Raw genomic sequence first — 20,582 nt, 5'->3', positions numbered from 1 at the left:
TCACCCTAAGTCCATAGTTTTCAATAAGGGTTCATTCTTGGTGTTTTATATTCTAAGGGTTTGCATAAATATATGATGACATATATCCTCACTTTCTTTTGAACATCAGAATCTCATAAGAAGACAAAATATGTCAACCTGAGACTATCCATGAATTTGAGTTTAGGGGTTTAGGATCAAGAAGGGCAAAGTCAGTGACTTATGGCTTTTCTTTAAAAGACCTCAAGAAGATCACATTTCTTGAGTACATTATTGAATCATGGTTCACCATGGTAAATCCAGATAAATGAGGTTATGAGGATAAAAGAGAGCTTTGGCAAGGGGTTTGGGAGTGATTGAAGGGATGGTGTGGTGAAAACAATGGCAAATGAGTTGTTCCTACCTTATAGGTAAAGATACAATGGAGCTCTGCGGAATGTACAGTAGAGTCTTTTTTGAAACCTTAACTCTTCACTGGTTGGACTTCAGAGGCCCGTCTCCTTGGCGCAGGCAGTCAGAAGGTTGCGTAGCTGTGTTTAAGCGCCAGCTGTTGTTGAAATAATGTCCGTGCACCTATCTAAATGCTAATGAAATGCTAACAAAGCCATCCATGGGCTTTTTCTCCTACAACATCACAATGAAGGAAGAGGGATCAGACAGTTGACATCTGATGTCTGGCTTGAAAGTGGGGGACGCAAACATATGTCAAATAGCCTAAGGGTTTCTTCATTTTTTTACCCTTTGGAGGCATGAGATATTCCAAAGTTTGTTAAGATACACCAGAAAAAAAATAGTTTTTATAAATCCTCTCCTTGGATTAGAACCCTGAAGTTATTTGAAATTAATGCAGTGTGAACCCGAAGCTACACTGGGATTTACTACTGTGGGACTTTGTTCAATTACAGATGCTCCATGTGGTGTGAGGATAATTTCATGGTGCATGCTTGCAGAATGGGTGAGATGGCTGCTCTGTGCGGTATCATAAAGGGTAGCAAGTTGCACCACAGTTATTTAAAACACTAACTATCCTTTGCCTTCCCTCTCTCTCCCCAGTATTCCTCAGAATACTCTGATCTTTGCTGATCCCTACCTAACCCATTATTGTGCCCAGGTAGCTTAGTGTACAGATAACTTCTTACATAACATAAGTATATTTTTCTTTTAAGCAAAGTTGCTGTATGGAAACCTGAACTGATACTTTGGGGAGGCAATTATTTGCTTCCTAAAGGGATTTTTTGACTCCTGGAGGGTTTGCAATAGAATAGTTTAAATAGTAGTTAATTTTCAATTCTTTTTGCACATAGATTTTTGCAGAGCACTTCTTTTGGGCAAAGTGAGTCACATTGAGGCATCAAATTTCAAACAGTAATCTACACCTGGTCTCTACCTGCAAATTTGCTTTTCAGAGTTTTCAGGTCATTCAGCTCCATGTAAATTTCCCTCGTTTTCCCACATGACTTCATTAAATCTTACAGAGCTGTATGTATAGTAGGACTTTGCTTTTGCTGTGTAGGGTCTTCTTCCCTCACAGGTTTTTGATGGAGAAGGGCTTTTATAGACTTAAATTCTTAATTCAGTATGTCTATTCTGTTGCATGACAATGATCATTTTGCAAAGATTTTAAATTCATTTTACCATTTAAAAATGCTTCTGGAACACCTTGATGTTTGTTAAAGATTTATTTTGTGATGTTTAAGATTTATTTTGATTTTGTGCTTTATTGTGATTTATAGGTTTTCCCCTAAAGATATTAACAATTTTACAGTTAAAAAGGACGGGCAGGGACTTCCCTGGTGGTCCAGTGGTTAAGAATCTGCCTTCCAATGCAGGGGGTACAGGTTTGATCCCCAGTCAGGAAACTAAGATCCCAGATGCCACGGGGCAGCTAAGCCCGTGTGTTGCAACTCCTGAGCCCTCGCACCACATCTAGAGAGAAAGCCTCATGCTGAGGTGAAGATCTGGCATGCTGCAACTTTGACCCAACAAAGCCAAAACAAAACGAAACAACAGCAAAAAGAGAATGGGCAAATAGGATTTGGTATTCTATCCAGATGACCTTTTTTTCCTCTAGTAACAAACCCTTTCTTTGAGGAGAGGCATTGTGGGGGTTTGTATTGTAACAAGAAGAAAGTTTCGAAAACTACCTTTTGAGTTGACTTATATGCCCAAAGATTAAGCATTTTGGGAGGTAAACTCTGAGTTTCTGAGTTAATAACTACTTATTTTGATGCTAAGAGGATCAGGATTCTCAAACCTGTGAACCCAGATCTGCTCAGCACAGTGCATTAGTTTCTTGCATATCTTTGTTTACGGTGCTCTCCTTGAGGCTAGCTTTTCTGAGTATCTTCAAAGCTCTGTCTCTGCTTGGTTTTTTTTTTTTTTTTTTGGCCCCTGCTCAGAATAACTCCTTCAGCTCCTCGTGACTGTGCCCTTGCTGTCCTGTCATCTGGTCTGCCTCTAGACTCTGCTCTATGCCTAGTCTCAGGTGGATGTGAGTCTAGTCCACGTGGTGACCTGGAGGCCGCAGATCCAGGTTCGTGTATTCTGACTCGTATTTGCGTGTGCTCTTAGGCGAGTTTTGCAACCTTCTTTGCTGCTCAGTTTCCTATCCATAAAATGTGGATCATAATGATACCCATGCTCACTGAGAGGTATGCTGTGAGAATTAAAATGATGATGAGCACAGCCTGACATATAGAAAGGGTCAGTACTTCGTAATCAATAGCTGCTATTGTTATGCCAGAATGTATTCTCAGAAACTAGTTTGTTGGTAAACTTGCCCTGACAGTGAGGCTATATTTTATGTGCATACACACACTCATGTGTGAGCTATTTAAACAGTCATTAAAATACAGTGAATGTGTTTACCCGTCACTTAGTTTGAAAAGTCTTACCGACATAGTTGAGGCCCCCGTGGAGATCCCGCCTGATTGCCTTTTCCCTCCTTCCTTCTAAATGGTAACCATCGTCCCGAGTTGGGTGATTTTCACGCTCATGTGTTTCCTTGCATGCTCACTGCACGTGTGACTTTGTTTTAAAAATAGCTGTTGGTAATGAATACGGCCCCTGGAAGAGACCCTGAGTCATTTGGGGAGCCGCATGTGAAGGGTGCAGGAGGTCCCGTCGTCACTATTGTAGGGGGAGCAAAAAGGGCAGAGCTCTGACCCACCCCCCGTCAGCTGAGCCCAGGTCTTCGTCCCCATGCTTGGCTGTTCCCCCTCCTGGAGTGAGGACCCACCTGAAGACTATAGCCTGGCCTGTATGCTGCTTGGAAAGAAATTGTGTGGCCAGAACGTTCCATCTTCAAGATGACTCTTGAATGACTTGAGTGTGTTCTTGCTTCATTTGTCACTCACCCTCTTGGCTCATCTCCTTTTGAGGGTTTGGGCACTTTGATAAGTGCTCCTCTAGCCTCTTCTGCCTTCTTGCCTTCTCCACGCTCCTTGGTTTGGCATTACTTGCTCTGAATACTCAGTATTTGCATTTCTAAGAAGCAGGATTCTGTGAAGTGCTCCTGGGACAGAAGCACGGGGACTACCCTCCTTTTCGAGCCTTGGAGGCTCGGTTGCTTAGTGTGGGCGGCCTTGTCATTCTCAAGTACAGCTAGTTATTTAGTGCATATTATCACTGTAGTATGAGCAGGGAATCTTGTTATAGAAACCATGCCCAGCTAGGGAAATGACAGGTGTTTACGTTAGTTAGAGATTCTGCTCCGGATGGTGTCATGGGTGAAGTCTAAACTCATTCAGTTCAGTTCAGTTGCTCAATTGTGTCTGACTCTTTGGAACTCATTACTGGGTTCCAGCTGGTTTCTCCTGTAGCAGCTCAGTTTTCCATTTAGCACAGGAGCTGAGACATTTGCACCTGCCCGGTGGGGGCTACAGGTTCAGCTTGTAATCCTTAGGTTTAGGTGGAAACTACAGAATTAGCTGTAGTCACTTATTCCCAGAGTTCAGTGCCCAGGCATAATCGAAATTTCCTTTCTCTCCTTGGCCTCGGCAGGCTGGGCAAGGCTCACGAGCACCGTTGGCATCTCTTACCAGCATGCTGTTCTTTCCTTCTTGACTTGAGTGCTTGCTCTTCTGGAGCTCTTGGTAGCAATTCCTCAGTTTTGTTATCTCATGCCCTTCCCCATCCGTCATGTTTACTGACTTGGTTTCTCACCCCCAGTTCATTCCCCTGACAAAGAACATTATAGAACCACCACGAGGCAATAGCAATCTTTTTTTTTTTTTTTTTTACTACATGCTGAATGATCCTATTGACATAAAAGACAAAAACAGACAAAACTAGTGGATACTATGAGAAGCCAGGACAGTAGTTGTCCTTGGAAGAGTGAAGTGACAGCTGGGAGAAGGGGTTTCTTGGGCACCAGTGATGTTGTGTTTCTCAGACGTCCTGGGCCACAGGGTGGGTTCAGTTGGAGAAAGTTCACCGAGCTGTACACTTATGCTTTATGAAATTGGCAGTAGCTCTCTTTTCTTCAGTGTCTCTGTGGGGACCTGTGAACATCACAGTAATTCTGACCTCTGGTGTTGACCTTCCCAGCACGTGAGCTTCCCTTCCTCCCAATATTCCCAGTGTGGAGGGAAAAATCTTACAATTCTATATGATTCTACTTCCTCTATGTTATGGTTCCTGGTCTGTATTCTGGTTGACTTTGTGCTTCTAATACTTAACCCAGCTTTCATATATGAAAGGTTCCGTTTTTATTATTGTGGTAAGAACACTTAGCATGAGATCTACACTCTTACTCATTTTTAAGTGTAAAATACAGTATTGTTCACTGTAAACATGAAACATTCTTATAAAGAACTTTATGCGAGAAGAAACGTTCATAAAATATCTAGGCCTTCTAATCTGAGCAGAATAGTTCACAGAATAGTTGAACAATCACAGAATAGTTCACAGAATCTAGAATAGGTTAGAGGTGGGCAAGATGAAAGTGACTGGGGTCACTGGCTTTGGAGCAGAAAAGGTCTAGCGGGGAGGTCAGGGCACGGACTGAGGCAGGAGCCCAGGACAGGTGGGAGCGGTGGGTCAGGGTGGCACAAGCTGGTTGGGACGGGTACGACCGTGTGTTGGTGCAGAGACCACATGCCTTCTGAAAGGGAGTGAAGCTGGAGCCAGTGCCTTTCTCCAATGGCGGGCATCCCAAGGACAAGGGTCAGACAGGCAAAGATGGCCAGCGGAGGCAAAGGTGGCCAGCGGAGCCAAAGGGCGTCTCTCTCCAATCCTTGGCAAACCATGCCATAAGACATGACTTGATCCATTCTCTGGTGTGTGAAGGCTTTTCACCAGCAAATGCTGAATTATTCTTCAGGTCTGTAAGGGATCTAACAATTCAAGGGGGATCTAGTACCACTGAGACTCTTGTTTACCCCCAGGAAGAACTTCCAACCTGTAGCAACATTTGGTGGATACGTGATTCTGTACCGAGCACCTGCTTCTTAAAGGTCCTCATGTTCAGCCATGTGGGGATGGGCTTTGAGCATCTGGCCTGCTTGCAGACAATATGAGCAAGTTCACAAATGCCCAGAAGGTAACATGCAATGCATGTGTTAATGCCACTTCCTCATGTATGCTACAGGTGATAGGACACTAGATAGATGATAATTTCATAACTAGAAATTATGAAATATTTAAATGAAATTTTTTTTTAAACCTAAGGATTTATATAAAATCAACTTATATATTACAGGAAGAAAAACTTACATGCTTATAATAAAGATGAATAGAGAGAGTTTACTTTGGAAGCATGGCCTTTGGAGTGGGAGAGGTCATTGATTTTGGAAACAACAGACCAGGGTTTTAAGATCCAGTGTTTATAACCCCTGATACTTGAGGAGGTCATACTTCTTATAAATGTTTGTTGTTTTAATCTGGCATATGGGAGTAATACTTATGACCCAGGGTTGAATAAAAATAGCAGTGGGATAATATGCGTGAAAGTGCATGTATTTCTTCAGTCCATTCCTTCACTCAGCCAATAGCCATTGATCCTGTCCATGTGGTGCCAGGCACTGCTTGGGACTAAGGGGCTGGAGGTAGAGAGGACAGCTGTGGCCCCTGCCCCATGGAGCTTATAGTGACCAGACAGAAAGCTGCCCCATGCTATGAACTTGCAAGGACGCATGTGACTGTTTTGGCTGGAGCTTTTAGGAAAACTTTGTGAAATAACGGCGTTAGGTGGGTCCTTGAAGGTTACAGTTTCTGCAGACGAAATGGAGAGAGGAGGACTTCTAGGCAGAGAAATGACTGTATAGCGAAGAGAAAGTAAAAGGTGCAACTGGGTAAAATGAGTAGTTCCAGGAGGAAAAGTGAGTTGGGCCTGACTCATTTTCCCTTCACACCCACCCCCGCCCCAGTATGAGATTCTTCAGCCTCTTGTTTGAGGACCAGAAGTGAGAAGGGGGAAATCCCACATGGGAGACAGTCACCAGCTGCTTTGTATAAATTCAGATTATGGGAGGTTGTATCGCATGCAGAGAGAGTATGGATGGCTGGGTAGGTAGGGTGTCAGTGGAGGAGGGGCTGAACACCGGAGAACCGCCACATTTGGGCCCTTTTCTCAATCTCCTTCTAGAACTCTTTGTAGAATTAATCTCCTCCTATCTCAGAGGTCTGCTTTCTTTCTAGTTTTGAGGGAGAGAAAACCTCATTCTCTTTTGGTGTGAATTTTTTAAAAAAATTCCTGATTTCATTATTTATTAGTTTCGGCTGTGCTGGATCTGTGTTGCTGCATGGGGTTTCTCTAGCTGTGGCCAATGGGGGCGGCTCTCTGGCTGTGGTGCATGGCCTTCTCACCGCAGTGTTTCCTCTTGCTGCGGAGCACAGGCTCTAGGCACACAGACCTCAGGAGTTGTGTCTCCCAGGCTCTGGAGCTCAGGCTCAGTAGTTGTGGCCACAGACTCAGTTGCCCTGTGGCATGTGGAATTTTCCTGGACCAGGGATTGAACCCCTGTCCCCTGCACTGGCAGGCGGATTCTTTACCACTGAGCCACCAGGGAAGCTCCGCCTCATTCTCTTCTGGACAAGCTGAATTTGAGGCCCTTCCATTTGGAGGTGGCGCATGGGTGGTAGAATTCACCACACAGTCTCTTTAAGGCATTCACAAGCAGGCAGCTAGGACTTTTCTTTCTTTCTCCCTTTCCCAGCTTTGTTCTTGATGCTGGGAGATCCCATACATGTGAAAGATTCTTTATCTTTTTAAAAAATAACTTTGTTTTTTCGTTTTTGGCCTTGCCATGCAGCTTATGGGACCTTAGTTCCTTGACCAGGGATTGAACCTGGGCCCTTGGCAGTGAAAGCATGGAGTCTTAACCACTGGACCACCAAGAAATTCCCATCACAGAAGATTCTTTTACTTGGTGGTAGATCTGAATTTCAGTAGTGACTTAATCCTCAGAATACAGGAAAGGTTTTAGAATATCAGTCTACCTCCCAGAAAAACTCTGATATCAAGGAGTTTTCATATGACAGGGTGAATTATCAATTTAGTTACTTTACATGGAAACATTTATTGAGCATTAATTATAATGGTGGTTTAGTTCCTAAGTTGTGTCTGACTCTTTGTGACCCCATGGACTATATCCTGCCAGGCTCCTCTGTCCATGGGGTTCTCCAGGCAAGAATACTGGAGTGGGTTGCCATTTCCTTCTCCAGGGGATCTTCCTGACCCAGGGATCAAATCTGTGTCTCCTGCATGGCAGGTGGATTCTTTACCCACTGAGCCACCAAGGAAGCAAAAATGAAAGTGAAAGTCGCTCAGTCCTGTCCGACTCTTTGTGACCCCACAGACTATAGAGTCCAGGGGGTTCTCTACGCCAGAATACTGGGGTGGGGAGTATTCATTTTTGCTTCTCCAGCAGATCTTCCTGACCCAGGATTCGATCCAGGGTCTCCTGCATTGCAGGTGGATTCTTTACCAACTGAACTATCAGGGAAGCCCCCAAAGCGAAAGTGAATGAAAGTCACTCAGTCATGTCCGACACTTTGCAACCCCAAGGACCGTGCAGTTTATGGAATTCTCCAGGCCAGAATACTGGAGGGGGGAGCCTTTCCCTTCTCTTGGGGAGCTTCTCAACCCAGGGATCTTAACCCAGGTCTCCCACATTGCAGGTAGATTCTTTACCAGCTGAGCCATAAGGGAAGGGCAGATATTAATTAGGTGCTGAGTACAAGAGGTGTAAGATATAATTCCTGACCTTGAGAAGCTTGTGGTCTCGCAGGATGGGTACAGTTGTGGTCTGGTGTGATAATTATATGGGGCTTCCCAGTTGGTTCAGATGGTAGAGAATCTACCTGCAATGCAGGAGACCTGGGTTCAATCAGGAAGATTGCCTGGAGAAGGGGTAGGCTACCCACTCCAGTATTCTTGGGCTTCCCTGGTGGCTCAGATGGTAGAGAGTCTGCCTGCAATACAAGAGACCTAGGTTTGATCGCTGGGTCAGGAAGATCCCCTGGAGAAGGGATAGGCTACCCACTCCAGTATTCTTGGGTTTCCCTGGTGGCTCAGGTAGTAGAGAATCTGCCTACAATGTAGGAGACTTGGGTTCGATCCCTGGGTTGGGAAGATCCCCTGGAAAAGGGAATGGCAACCCACTCCAGAATTCTTGCCTGGAGGATTCCAGGGACAGAGGAGCCTGGCGGGCTACAGTCCATGAGGGCAACACAGACCATGAGAACATAGTTTGGTGAGAGCCTGGAGAGAGCAGGGGCCTGCGTGGCTCACCCCCTCACCTTCAAGTTTTTGTGTAAATATCCTCTTTTCAGTGAGGACCACCCTGACTTCCCTTTAAACAACAGCAGCACTCGCCACTTCTGAATTCTGAGTTCCCTTATCCTGTTCTTTTTATTTTTTTTCTTTTTCCATTGCATTTGCCACCCTCTGTCCCAGTTGGCTGTTGCTGAATAACAAACCATCCTCAAACTTGGTTGAAAACAGTGATTTCCTCTCTCGCTCTTCTGTTGGTTGACGGAAATTGGTTGGGTGGTTCTTGCTTGGGTGGTTGGTGGTTCTTGGTTGGTGGTTCTTTCCTTCTCCTGTGGTTGCTGCCAGATATCAGCTGATGCTTCAGGCATCTGAAGGTTCTACTGGACAGGACATCCAAAGTGGCTCCTCACTCCGTTGCAGTTGAGGCTGACTTGACAGGGAGCTCAGCAGGTGCTGTCCTCTGGAGCATCTTCACATGGCCTGTCTACATGGCTCAGGTATCTTGCAGCCTGGCAACTGGATCCAAGGGTAAGCATTCCAAGGGGCAGCAAGCAGAAGCCACTGGGCCAATGGCAGGCTGCACTTGGAATTAGAAGACCATCACTTTTTCTGTCTGTCTGGGTCCTAGGATCTGCCCAGATTTACTTTTGATGGGGGAGTGAAAAGATTACATTATAGAAGGGCACGAGGGAGAGAAAATAACATTGCAGACACTGTTGGAGAATACATTCTTCCTTGCTTTCTTAGTTTTCATATAGCATTTGCTTATTTTTATGTCTGCTTTTTGTTGACTCCTATGAAGGAGGAAGCCTTATGAAGGCTGGAATATCCACTGAATAATGTGTACCAAGCATCTACAGCCTTACTTGACACAAGGAATAGTTGTTAAATGTTCTAAGAAATGTGTCTAATCCATTGTGTTCAGATTGTCACCTGTTATAGAGGTGTAGGTTTTTTTTTAACCATGCTTCTGATTTACATTCTTTGCTGTCACTTTTAACTGACTCTATAAATCAGGGACCTCATCTCTTTATTCAACACTGTATTGCTCAGTATCTGGTAAGTGGTTGGTGCTCAGTAACTATATATTAATGCATAAGTTATTGATTCTGCTTGAAACAGAGAAGTTATGAAGAATAAACTATGTCTGAACTGGGATCTGAAGGGTACATGGGATTGTTTCAATGGAAGGAGGAATAGGGAAGAAAGGGAGAAGAAAACATTGAGAGCCAAAGGGAAGGATAAATGGGACTGTGATGAAACTGACCCGTGAGTCTCCTGAAGCCTGGGTTCTCCACACGATATGACCCCCAGTCTGCCTTTGATAACATCACCTGACCTGCCTCTTGAGAAACATATATGCAGGTCAGGAAGCAACAGTTAGAACTGGACATGGAATAACAGACTGGTTCCAAATAGGAAAAGGAGTACGTCAAGGCTGTATATTGTCACCCTGCTTATTTAACTTCTATGCAGAGTACATCATGAGAAACGCTGGGCTGGAAGAAGCACAAGCTGGAATCAAGATTGCCTGGAGAAAAATCAATCACCTCAGATATGCAGATGACACCACCCTTATGGCAGAAAGTGAAGAGGAACTAAAAAGCCTCTTGATAAAAGTGAAAGAGGAGAGTGAAAAGTTGGCTTAAAGCTCAACATTCAGAAAACGAAGATCATGGCATCCAATCCCATCACTTCATGGGAAATAGATGGGAAAACAGTGGAAACAGTGTCAGACTAATTTTTTGGGCTCCAAAATCACTGCAGATGGTGAGTGCAGCCATGAAATTAAAAGACGCTTACTCCTTGGAAGGAAAGTTATGACCAACCTAGATAGTATATTGAAAAGCAAAGACATTACTTTGCCGAAAAGGTCCATCTAGTCAAGGCTATGGTTTTTCCAGTGGTCATGTATGCATATGAGAATTGGACTGTGAAGGAAGCTGAGCGCCGAAGAATTGATGCTTTTGAACTGTGGTGTTGGAGAAGACTCTTGAGAGTCCCTTGGACTGCAAGGAGGTTCAACCAGTCCATTCTAAAGGAGATCAGTCCTGGGTGTTCATTGGAGGGACTGATGCTGAAGCTGCAGCTTCAGTACTTTGGCCACCTGATGTGAAGAGCTGACTCATTGGGAAAGACCCTGATTCTGGGAGGGATTGGGGGCAGGAGAAGAAGGGGACGACAGAGGATGAGATGGTTGGATGGCATCACCGACTCGATGGACATGAGTTTGAGTGAACTCCGGGAGTTGGTGATGGACAGGGAGGCCTGGCATGCTGCGATTCATGGGGTTGCAAAGAGTCGGACATGACTGAAAGACTGAACTGAACTGAACTGAACTAGTGATTCAGCTGTCAGGTGCTTGGGACATGCTTGTTGAATGAATGAGCATAGCATATGAACTCATCTATAACTTTTTTGAGAGAAAGGTGTTAGGTTAGGCAGAAACTAATCTTAACTCCTGGTAGTGAGGGGTCTTTTACATATAAACTCAGGAAAAAATATTTTAAAGTATTTTAAAATAGCTAAATTTTGCAGTTTTGAACATGACAAAAGTGAGTTCAATTTATGTATGTCAAATAACTTTTCATCAGAGCACAGTCACTTGTCTTGTTTCTTTTAAAATTTTTATTGGAGTGTAGTTGATTTACAACGTTGTGTTCAGTTCAGTCGCTCAGTCGTGTCCGACTCTTTGCAACCCCATGAACCGCAGCATGCCAGGCCTCCCTGTCCACCACCAACTCCCGGAGTTTACCCAAACCCATGTCCATTGAGTCGGTGATGCCATCCAACCATCTCATCCTCTGTCGTCCCCTTCTTCTCCTGCCCTCAATCTTTCCCAGCATCAGGGTCTTTTCCAATGAGTCAGCTCTTCACATCAAGTGGCCAAATTATTGGAGTTTCAGCTTCAACTTCAGTCCTTCCAATGAACACCCAGGACTGACCTCCTTTAAGATGGACTGGTTGGATCTCCTTGCAGTCCAAGGAACTCTCAAGAGTCTTCTCCAACACCACAGTTCAAAAGCATCAATTCTTCAGTGCTCAGCTTTCTTTATAGTCCAACTCTCAGATCCATACATGACCACTGGAAAAACCATAGCCTTGACTAGATGAACCTTTGTAGGCAAAGTAATGTCTCTGCTTTTTAATATGCTGTCTAGGTTGGTCATAACTTTCTTTCCAAGGAGCAAGCATCTTTTAATTTCATGGCTGCAGTCACCATCTGCAGTGATTTTGGAGCCCCCAAAATAAAGTCTGACACTGTTTCCACTGTTTCCCCATCTATTTCCCATGAAGTAATGGAACCAGATGCCATGATCTTCGTTTTCTGAATGTTGAGCCTCAAGCCAACTTTTCCACTCTCCTCTTTCACTTTCATCAAGAGGATCTTTAGGTCTTCTTCACTTTCTGCCATAGTTAAGTTTCTTGTATATAGCAAAGTGAATTTTACATACACATATATCCACTCTTTTTTAGATTCTTTTCCTATGTAGATCATTACAGGGTATTGAGTAGGTTTCCCTGTGCTATTCAGTAGGTCCTTGTTTGTTATCTATTTTATATACAGTAGTATGTATATGTCAATCCCAATCTCCCAATTTATCCCTTTTCCCTATCCCCCGGGTAACCATAAGTTCATTTTTTATATCTGTGATTCTGTTTCTGTTTTGTAAACAAGTTCATTTGTACCATTTTGGGGGCTTCCCGGTGGCTCACATAGTAAAGAATACATCTATAATGCAAGAGACCAGGTTCAATCTGTGGGTTGGGAAGATCCTTGGGGAAGGGAATGGCTACCCACTCCAGTCATCTTGCCTGGTGAGTTCCATGGACAGAGGAACCTGGCAGGCTCCCATCCACGGGATCGCAGAGTCTGACACAACTGATTAAGATTCCACATATAAGCAATATCATATGATATTTGTCTTCCTTATGTTGTCTTCTAACATATCATATGCCTAGTGGGAGATTGGTAACCCTTAGGGTTAACCCCGAAACCTTAGACCAAATCTTACACAGGAAAAACTGATCTTTAGGTCAAGGGGAAAGAAGAATGAGCCGTGCATCCGTCGTAGGATGATGCAAATCAGTAGCAAGGAGGCAGGATTGTTAAATTCATGGATATAAACACATTTTTTGCCTGAAAGACTAAACAATACAGAAATTACATTTATAATGCTTTTACAACCACTATTCACATTTCTTTTTCTATGAGCTTATGAACCAGTTACTGAAATGTCAAGAAAAAAAATAAGCCTTTTGTATCTTAATCCATAAAGAATAATCAATATCAGATATATAAGTCAGTTGTTGCATATTGCTAAATATGTGATTTCTTATGCTTTCCATCTGTATTGAAGAAAAAGTCCCCAGTAATCTTATCTTCAATTAGATCTAGCCATAGAATGCTATTAAACATCTGTACAAAATTAACCCTTCCCTCATAGCCCAGTTCCATAGGACGTGAAGTCGCTCAGTTGTGTCCGACTCTTTGCGACCCCATGGACTGTAGCCCACCAGGCTCCTGTGTCCATGGGGATCCTCCAGGCAAGAATACTGGAGTGGGTTGCCATTTCCTTCTCCAGGGGATCTTCTTGACCCGGGGATGGAACTTGAGTCTCTCGCATTGCAGTTGGTGGATTGTTTGCAAATGCTGAAGATTGTTTGCAAATAGTGATCCATGAAAATGTAGATTCAGCTATGGATTGTAATTAATCTGCCTCGTGTATAACAACTATACAAAAATAATGTCAAATTAAAGGCAGTATTTTGAGACAAGAAATAGCCCATTCTCCCTGATCTTGCACCCTGTTAACAAGGAAAAGAAACATCTGATGCTTCATCTATAAAAGACCCCTGGGTGGCCTTAACCTACCTGAGCTTCAGTAGATACACTCTTTCATAGGCCTTTTGATATCCTCAGTTCCTCAGACTGACCTTTGTCATCTCTGGAAGCTTTATGCCTTTCAATTAGTCTTTCTTACTTATGTCCTGCCTTTTGGTAGCTCTGGGATTTTTCTGACTGGAGCCTGGGGGTTCATATTGGAATATTTTATAGTTTCCCTCACTGCCATATTTGACAGTGCAACTGATTTCTTCACCATTCAGTATATTCCTATGGCACTCCCCCTGCCCAAATGCTTTTAAGATGGTGTTAACACACATCTCCCATTTCTTGTGTACGTACACACACATACACACACACATTCACACACATACACACACACACCAGCTTTTTTCTTATCTCTTATCATACATCCAAGAAGGCTACGATTTTATAGCAGCTCTTGCAACAAATAAGACCATAGTCTGGTTTCCGAAAAGAACATTTTTGATAACTCCTGAGTGTGACTGACACGTGGTGATTCCTGGGGTTTTCTCCTTGTAGGACATGTAGCTCTCGAATTTGAACTGCTGTTTACCTTTGTTCAAACTGTTTATTTGGGCTTCCCAGGTGGCACTGATGGGAAGAACCCACTTGCCAGTGCAGGAGACATAAGAGACATGGGTTCAATCTCTGGATCGGGAAGAGATTACACTCCATTATTCTTGTCTGTAAAATCCCATGGACAGAGGAGCCTGGTGGGCTACAGTCCATAGGGTTGCAAAGAGTTGGGATACGACTGAAGTGACTTAGCATGCAGGCATGCACACTGTATATTTAGAAAATGGCTTATGTATTTTTCTCTGGCTCAGAGTTACTATTTACAGCCACACATTTCATGGCAGTGATTGCCATGTAACAACAAAAGGACCAGGCAGTAGTATCTCTTGCTACTGCTAATTTAAGGCTTAGTTATTTCCTTAAGCCAATCAGCCCTGTCACTATCGCTGGCCTGCATCATTTCCCTGCACACTGGGGAAGGTGAGTTTGGAGGCTGGGCAGCACGTGGCCACAGGTCATCTACTCCAGGGTTTCCTCGGGCATTTTGCCCTTGTTCTTCTCCTGGCTTCACCTCCTCACTCCGCTGCGGAGGCCAGCAGCTTGCTCAGGTTGATGGTTCCCCACAGACGGATAGCTCAGGTTCCCATCCTCCTCCCAGGGTGGAGAGGCGGGGTCAGCTGGCTCAGAAGCCCACGAGGGTGTGTTGATCAGTGGAGCATCTTGAGCTCTAGCTGGAGACGCGGGTCCTGCTCTCAGAGGGGCAGGTGGACGCCCATGGGAGCAGAGCGTGTGTCTCTGCCTCAGATCTCACTCTGTGCCCACACTCTGAGTTCCTTTCCTTCCAAAAAGACATGGTTCTGGCCAGGAAGATGCTGGTTCTTGCAGCTTGGGGCCCCCCTTTTTTTTAAGTAGCTTTATTGTGATACAGTTCATATATCATACAGTCCAACCATTCAAAGTGTACAGCTCATTGGCTTTCAGTATATCATGGATATACTATCCATCCGTGATACAGCAACTATCATCACAGTAATTTTTAGAACATTTTCATCACCTCAAAAATAAGCCCTAAGGACTTCTCTTGTGGTCCAGTGGCGACGACTCTGAGCTCCCAATGCAAGAGACCCAGGTCAGGGAACTAGATCCCACGTGCTGAAATTAAGAGTTGGCATGCTGCAACTAAAGATCCCACCTGCTGCATCTAAGACCTGGTACAGCAAAATAAGAGGAAACCCTACTGTTTAGCTACCATCCCGCATAATCTCATTTCCCAGCCCCTCAGTGGTAAGGAACCAGTAATCACCTTTCTGTCTCTATTTATGTCTTTCTTTTCCTCTTCTGGAGTTTCATATGAATGGAAGTGTCACATGAGTGTATGTTCCTTGGTTCTTTGTCTCGTCACAACAAAGATTTGGAATGACGGACATTAAAGCCCCCTCGGCGAGTCATAGCTCTCGGGTCTTGGATAGACCGTGTTATAGCTCTCAGGTCTCGAAAGGACCATGTTATAGCTCTTAGACAAATCAGTGTTACAGCTCAGTGTTACAGCTCTATTTTATTTAGAAGATAGCAGGAAAATCCATCTTCAAAGCATGAGGGCATGTCGATCCAAAGACGCGAAGACAAGAGCGCCCCAGTGCGTGGGGAAGAGAGAGAGAGCTAGCTTTGGCTCCTCTTTTTATATGTTTATCTCTCCCTGGGCCTGTCCTATGTAAATTGGGCCAGCCAGGAGTGTTGTTTGCTTTACCTGAGGTCCTCACTCCGGTCCATGGACCTTCTTTTGTTCTATTTTCCCTTCTTTGTCTTTTAGCCACCGCCATTTGGGACTCCTTTTCCCTATTCTACCTACCTAACAGAATCATACAATATGTGGTCTTTTGTGGCTCACTTCACTTAGCATGATGTTTTCAACGTTCATGTTGCAGTATGAATCTTCATTTTTTTTTTATGGCTGAATAATATTCTCCGGTATGACTTACTATGTTTTGTTTATCCATTTGTACATCAGTGGACATTTGGGTTGTCCAACATTTGGGCTGTTGTGAATTATGCTACTGTGTACATTTGGGTGCAAGTTGCTGTGTAGACATCTGTTTTCATTTCTCTTGGGTGTATGCCCAAGAGTGGAATTGCTGGGTCATATGGTAACTGTGGGTTTCCCAGGCAGCACTAGTGGTAAAGATCCCACCTGCCAATCCAGGAGATGTAAGAGACGTGGGTTCCATCCCTGGTTGGGGAAGATCCCCTGGAGGAGAGCACGGCAACCCACTCCAGTAATCTTTCCTGGAGAATCCATGGAGAGAAGAGCCTGGTGGGCTACAGTCCATAGGGTCACAAAAAGTTGGACATGACTGATGCGACTTAGCATGCATGCATGGTAACTGTATGTTTAATTATGTAAGAATTGCCAAATATTTTCTAAAGTGGCTGCATCATTTTACTTTCCTGCCAACACACAGTGTATGATGGTTCCAATTTCTCCATATTTTTGCCACCCTTGTTGATCTGACTTTTTACACTTCTCGCCATCCTAGTGGATGTGAATTCATGTGAGATTTTGAAAGGACTGGGGAAGGATTTTTTTCCTTTCTAATAGTTTTTAATGCCATGTATGTGTGTATACACACACACATATTTTATGACTTCAAAGTGTGCCCTTTGCTAGTGTCTGTAAAAGCACAGCTGCTAAGGGGTCCTATTGCTTACAATAATAAAGCAGATTTCAGTATTTGTTAATCCAAAAATCTCACCACCCAGAACCGTCGTGGGAGACAGTGAAACGTGTGCATTGAGAGGAGGAAGGGGAGTGGTGGGAGAGGCGGGAGCAGGTGGTGTGTTTCCTGGAACGAGCGTCCTTCCCAGGAGATGGCTCCACTTCTTGTCTCTGCGTCTGACGGGTCCCTCTGTCTTGCAGGAGGTCTGGCGCTGGCCCAGGTGCTCTTCTTCTACGTGAAGTACTTGGTGCTCTTCGGTGTCCCGGCTCTGCTCATGCGCCTGGATGGACTCAGGCCGCCGCCGCTCCCTCGCTGTGTGAGCACCATGTTCAGCTTCACGGGGATGTGGAGGTCAGTGGCTCTGTCTGTCAGCCTCCTTCGGGGATGTCCGGTGGGAGGAGCCACCATCCTTTCTCTGCCTTTCGCTCAAGTCGCCTTTGGCACTTAGGTTTTTTTAATCTAACAGATTGATAATCCATATTTTCTGAACCTCTCAAACATATTGTCAGGCTATGAAAAGTTGGGAGATAAAGTTTCTCACCCAGTTTGTGTAAAGATGCACAAAGGGCTGTGCCTAAAGTGGTTTCTTACTAACTTGGGACATAATATATATACTGATGATTTTATTGCTGTCTGTTTTTCTTGAAAATGATGTCTTTGTATGTGGGACTGTAGACTAAAAGAATAGACTTAATTTTATTTTTTATTTTTCTTAATACCAAAAATATGAAAAAAAAAAAAAGAAAAAATATATAGACTTAGTTAATAGTACAGGGCAGGCATTTACTAGCTCTCAGATCCAGAGCAACATACTTCAAATGTGAGTTTGTTTTTCTGTCTTTTACATGGTAATAAAAATGATAATGGTACTGATAATACTCATCTCTGAAAGTCGTTTTGAAGATTAAAGAAGCTGATACATACGTATAAAGCATCTGGCACACAGGAGGTGTCTACGAACGTTAGCTTTTATCCTTCTAACTCCGGTACTCACGCACTTTGGATAGGCGGGTGCTTTTTCTGAGTGTTCTTAGTCTTCTTGATTTAGCCCCATGGACGTACAGTCTCGCTGGAGTCTCTGTTCTGAAAGGTCTCTCGGCCCCCCTGCCGTTTCTGGCTGTTGCTCTCCAGCTGGGCTCGCTTGCTGCTGGGTTTTATTGTCGCTTCCAGTGTGGAACCGGTGGCAGGCTGGCGCTTGCAATTGCAAGCCTAATGTAAGAACCTGAGGGTGGGAACTCACGCATCTGTGGGAGGCAGTATCTACTTAAACTGTGTTCTTTAGAAGCCTCCATTTGGCAGCCCCCTCGTCCTGGCCCTGCTCAGAAAATCCACTCTGGCTCATCCAGTCTTATATTTCATCCTGGAGCTCAGTGAGTATTGCTCTCTCTAATGTTGCTCTTGCAAAAGCGGGTAGCTAACAGGCAATATCCTAGTTTCCCATCATAATTTATTACAGGGACTGAACTGATCTAAGCCTCTGTGGATGCAGTTTATTTTTGCTGCCGTCTGCTTCTTTGGATTGGAAATACCATCTGATTATTGTAAAGAATGTAAGTAATTTCTCTGATTTGTCTTTAATTACTTCATCGAATATCATAGGTTGCCCAGCTGTAATGGCAAATTTAGGAAAAGGGGCTCTCTCTAGCCAGGGGGCCAGGAAGTGTTTTTGTTTGGAAGGTGAGCCTGATGGGAAGGCTTTATTCATTTTGACCTGTTTATAAAAGTAATTTACTGAATAAGTGGGTTGGGACCTAATCATGACCTATGGGTATGTCACGAGTCCCTTGTGGGCACCCAGCAGGGTTCCTCGGCCTCCTTGATGTGAATGCTTGCGCTCAAGCATTTCTTGGGAAGCACGTTCTCCTAAAGAGCTTCTCCATTGTTGGTTGGGGTAATAAGTAATCTTGACTCTTGGCAGCCATGCTGGCTCTAGGCTAATTAATTATTTTTTGCCCAAGATCTGTTGTGTACAAACCACTGAGGTGCAGAAAACATATCTACCAAGACCTTTGTCATTCTTGTTAGAAACTAGACTTGAATAGTGTGGACCCTGAGTTGTTGAAACCTTCTCCTCCATATCTGTTACTGTGGGCAAGAGAGTGATCATGAAAAGTTTCTCTGAGTGACTCCTTGGAGTGATGTGCTTCTGAAGCGAGCTGTATACAAGGGAGTGTGCTGAAATGGCAAACACGGTCCTTCCTGGGAGTGACCTCATCGTGTGTCCTGGCTTCTTTCAGCTTGCGTGGGTGTGGATTTCTCCCATCACATTTGCTTTAGCTTCTTAAGGGTTTTCTGATTTGCCACTTGTATTTAGAGACACTCAGGGCTTCACTCTTGGTATACAATAACTATTCCACATGAAGTTGTTGAATTTAGGAAGGGAGATGAACTCTTTTTGAGGAATTTGGTGTGCACAGTTTAAGGCTCAGAAGAAGTAGTTTTTAACTGAGAAAAGAAGGAATAAAACTTATAGATTCTCCTTTGCACGCTTTCCTCCATCCTTAGTTTATCGTGTTCATAGTCAGGATCTGGTCGCATAACCCTATAGTGCACTGTCCTGGTCCTCATCTTCTCTGACTTTTCTCCTTAAGAAGACATGTCAAGGGAAGATAAAAATTTCAATTTGTAATTTCTATTTACGTCTAATATCTCTGGGCCATCACTGAGGCATTGCTGCAGACTGGGCATTGCTCCAGCCCCTTCCTGGGTTTGGGTTCAAGTTGAATTGAGTCATGAGCAGCTGGGAAAGCTGGTGATGCAAATTATTCTGCTCCATTGTGGCCGCCATTCATACAGTGACACAAAGGGCATGGTGGATGGGAAGTGGAGGAAAGAGGTTTAAAAACAATCTCCAGAGATTGTTTAATGGCTACCGAAGCTTCTAGAAAATCCACACTGAATGAGGTTTAGAGCTGAGGGTGAGAGATGGATTTTTAGCCCCCCCATTTGAAAGGAGCCATACACATCTGAACTCCATGCTGATGGACTGCACTCTCAGTCCACTTAGCAGCAAGAGAAGACTTGCAGCCAGCAGCCTACTGTAGCAGAGGAATCTGAGCTCTACATCACACAGGAGGTAAAACTGGCCATCACCTGAGAGATAATGTTCCTTGACATGATAGTTCAAATTGATCACAAAAAATTGCTATTTGCAGAGACGGCTCAAACCTGAAAGTTAGGACCTGACTGACAGATTTATTATATATATATATATATTTTTTTTTTCCTATTTGCTCTTCTGTTTTGTATAATTCTTGCTCAAATATTTGCAGGCAGAACAAACCGCTAAGGAGTCTGTGTTTTCCCACTTGTGTGATTTTTCTGTGGCTGTACAGACATGAGAAATTGAGAATTTTCTGCTTAATTTTTGGGTTTCATGGTTTAATTTAGGTAGGCTGAGGTCTGTAATGAGCATCTTTTGCCAGAAGTCATTAAAGATGACACTGCGTGTCTAAGGTTCCAGATTAGAACTCTGATTTGATTTCTAGCTGTGGAAGCAAAGTGTGCAAAGTGATAGAATTTCCCATGGTGGCTGGTGAGTTACAGGTCAATTTCAATTATCCCCGGAATTTCTCACAGCTTGCCCTCTGAATTTCCTGAATTATGATGCTCTCTGGTCTTCACAGGCAAACTCACCACTACTTATTCCAGAGGGATCTGGGTACTGTTGGTGGCGACTAGGCCTTAATATATGGGGACATCTATGAGCTGGGATGGCAGGAACCCAAGCCCCCCTTTTCAGTGGGGCTTTGAGTTGGGGCTTTCAGTGGGTCAGTAGAAGAATTTA

The 20,582-nt window shown here is 44.0% G+C and overlaps 1 protein-coding gene across 2 annotated transcripts in view; it reads left to right on the top strand.

Annotated features, from left to right (window-relative positions):
* Positions 1 to 20,582, top strand: part of HHAT (hedgehog acyltransferase) — a 373,409-nt gene that overhangs the window by 121,556 nt on the left and 231,271 nt on the right. For both annotated transcript variants that reach the window (XM_069544234.1, XM_069544235.1), the window contains one exon: positions 16,996 to 17,146. In XM_069544234.1, the coding sequence (XP_069400335.1) occupies positions 16,996 to 17,146 (151 nt within the window). The remainder of the gene's footprint in view (positions 1 to 16,995; positions 17,147 to 20,582) is intronic.

The sequence above is a fragment of the Ovis canadensis genome, chromosome 12 (genome assembly GCF_042477335.2).
Source record: "Ovis canadensis isolate MfBH-ARS-UI-01 breed Bighorn chromosome 12, ARS-UI_OviCan_v2, whole genome shotgun sequence".
Taxonomy (NCBI): domain Eukaryota; kingdom Metazoa; phylum Chordata; class Mammalia; order Artiodactyla; family Bovidae; genus Ovis; species Ovis canadensis.
Note: the sequence above shows the minus strand (reverse complement) of the source record. Positions and strands in the feature narration are given on the sequence as shown.